Source organism: Glycine soja, chromosome 9, assembly GCF_004193775.1.
Source record: "Glycine soja cultivar W05 chromosome 9, ASM419377v2, whole genome shotgun sequence".
NCBI lineage: Eukaryota > Viridiplantae > Streptophyta > Magnoliopsida > Fabales > Fabaceae > Glycine > Glycine soja.
Genome location: NC_041010.1, coordinates 32,727,793 through 32,730,300, shown reverse-complemented (window position 1 = coordinate 32,730,300; position 2,508 = coordinate 32,727,793). Strand labels below are relative to the sequence as shown.

The 2,508-nt window shown below is 29.5% G+C and overlaps 1 protein-coding gene across 1 annotated transcript; it reads right to left on the bottom strand.

The window, feature by feature from the left end:
- Window positions 1-963: 963 nt before the first annotated feature.
- On the bottom strand, window positions 964-2,101 carry LOC114367112 (heavy metal-associated isoprenylated plant protein 39-like). The gene is made up of 3 exons (XM_028324221.1): window positions 1,947-2,101; window positions 1,637-1,715; window positions 964-1,518 (listed from the first exon to the last, which is right to left on the bottom strand). The coding sequence occupies exons 1-3, from the start codon at window positions 1,953-1,955 to the stop codon at window positions 1,265-1,267; spliced, it is 342 nt and encodes a 113-aa protein (XP_028180022.1). The 5' UTR covers window positions 1,956-2,101; the 3' UTR covers window positions 964-1,264.
- Between the last annotated feature and the right edge of the window lie 407 nt (window positions 2,102-2,508).

Genomic DNA, 2,508 nt, shown 5'->3' with positions numbered 1-2,508 from the left:
AAATGGGTAATTTAACCTAAAATTTAGTTCCCGACAGTGTAAAAAGAACAACAAATATATCCGGCACAAATATATCTGGCACACATTCAGTGAGACTATTTATCCTACTTTTTTTTAAAATGTTTTCCCTCATTTTATAAAGTTCTTTTTAAATTAATTGTTGTATTAATTATTCTTTAATCAAAATATTTTTAATTATTTTTATAACTTTTGTAGTCAATAAATAATCCAGTAAATTCTAGTAATAAGATAAATTTATTCTTTTTCTTCTGAGAATTAAAGAATGTGACTAATACACATTAATTAGGTAGAAAAATTAAATAAAAAGAGACAAAATGAGTCCCAATCATTTTAAAAATTATTATGAAAATATAATTTATTAAAAAATAGTATTACTAATTAAATTAGTCGTTTTTAATAAATGTAAATTAATATATATATATATATATATATATATATATTAATTTACATTTATTAAAAATGACTAATTTAATTAGCAATACTATTTTTTAATAAATTATATTCGTACAATATCTTATTAACATGGTTTGCTCATTAATCCTATGCTGGAGTCGTCTCCTTAGAAAAATAATTGGAAAACCATATTTGTGTGGCTAGCCAGTTTGGACTTTGGTGCCATTCTGCTAAGATCAAATGACCCACAGCCAACCAATAGGAGGAATTTCTTGATTACCGAAAATTTCTTGGTTTTTGTTCATAAGCAGGAACAAAATAGCATCGATATTATCATAGTCACAAGTCGCATGAGCCACTTGCATAAGCATAACATAGAAAAAGAAAATAGTCATAAGTATAATAATTGACTGAATAAAGAAATTTTTTAAATCATTTGCATCACTACGATTTTATTATCATAACAATTTTGAAGCCAACCAATTTACCATACCTTCACTGGCTCTCGACATTAGAAAATACAGTATAAAACAGAGAGAAAGGGAAGAATTACAAATAAATGTTGCCTTTGTTTCTTGTCCATTGGCCAATTTTAGGATACTCTTTTATTAAAACTCATTTCCTTCTTAGCAATTGAAGATTGATCCATGCTTCAAAAAGGATTGTGATGAACAACAGATTTGAGAAAAAAATCCACATTAGCAAAAAAAGAAAAAGACTCTATAGACAATTTTTGCAGCTTACAATTGCTTCTGAATATGGGAAAATATGCAAAACAAAATAAATAAAAAGAAGAGAAAAAAAAGGGAAAAATTAGACAAAACCAGATGATAGTCAAGTATTGTCTCTATTATTTTTTCTCCTCCTTCTTCTCTTCCTTTTTTTCTTCCTTCTTCTCCCCTTTCTTCTCCTCCTTTTTCTCTTCCTTTTTTTCTTCCTTTTTCTCCTCTTTCTTTTCTTCTTTCTTCTCTTCCTTGGCAGGTCCAACTGATATTATATCCACTTTTCCTACTTTCTTCAGCTTCTTCACTATTTTCACTGTGTCCATTTGACCAATCACTGTCAACTTCTGCTCCTTCACATCAGCAACAATTGAATCAACCCCTTTGGATCAAAACACCAAAAGTTAAACAGATCAATTAATCATTGGTTATATAACTTATTATACATTAACATGAATTCAAGGTAGAAAATTTGGTTTTGATTTTCACAAACCACCCACCATAGATATCTGCAGCTGCTTCTATAGCCTTTTGCTTTGTTTTGTCATCAGTCATAGTCATAACCTTTAACACAACCTTCTGTTGTGGATGCAAAGAGGGATAACATGCACAAAGAAGGGGAAAAAATGGTAAATAATATTAGTAATTACATAATTTTTTAAATTATTTCTATGGATCGATCATATATATATATATATATATATACACACAAGTATATTAAAAAATAAATAAGTAACAAATTAAACAAGCATGATGATGTGCATAAGGAATCCAAGGGAAAGAAAGAGATTGTGAAATGAAAATTGGTACCTGAGCCATTTGAAGAGGAAGAAGGGTGTGTGTGAAAGCAAGAATGAGAGAGAAGAAGGGGTTTGAGAATTTTGATGAGCATGTACTATATAGGGGTAAAGGCGTGAGGTTTTAGAGTTTCTTTTTTATTTGTGCGTGTGACTGTGGAAGTCACATCCAACAGATGGACCCTCTTAATGCACATTTCTTGCCGCATATAAGGTGCAATTCGACAGCACACAGGACAAATTTTTTAGTGTTTTAGGCATGGTGATGACATTCTGTGCCATTTGGTTTTTTCTACTTTCTTTCTCATCTTGTTATATTTTCTGATCGATTATAGGAAAACCAAACTTGATCATTGCACATTAGAATATGTAAACGCAAAGTGAATTGGAATTTGGAAAGGAAGAGAAAAAAAAATCATGAAGGTCAAGTTAAATTACTACTAGTGGTGTATTTGAATAACACGGTGAAATTAACCTCTCAACAACAACAAAAAACCACACGGTGAAATTAATTTTACCCCATAAAATCACATTAATACATTAAAAAATAACTATTTATTATTTTATCTTCACCA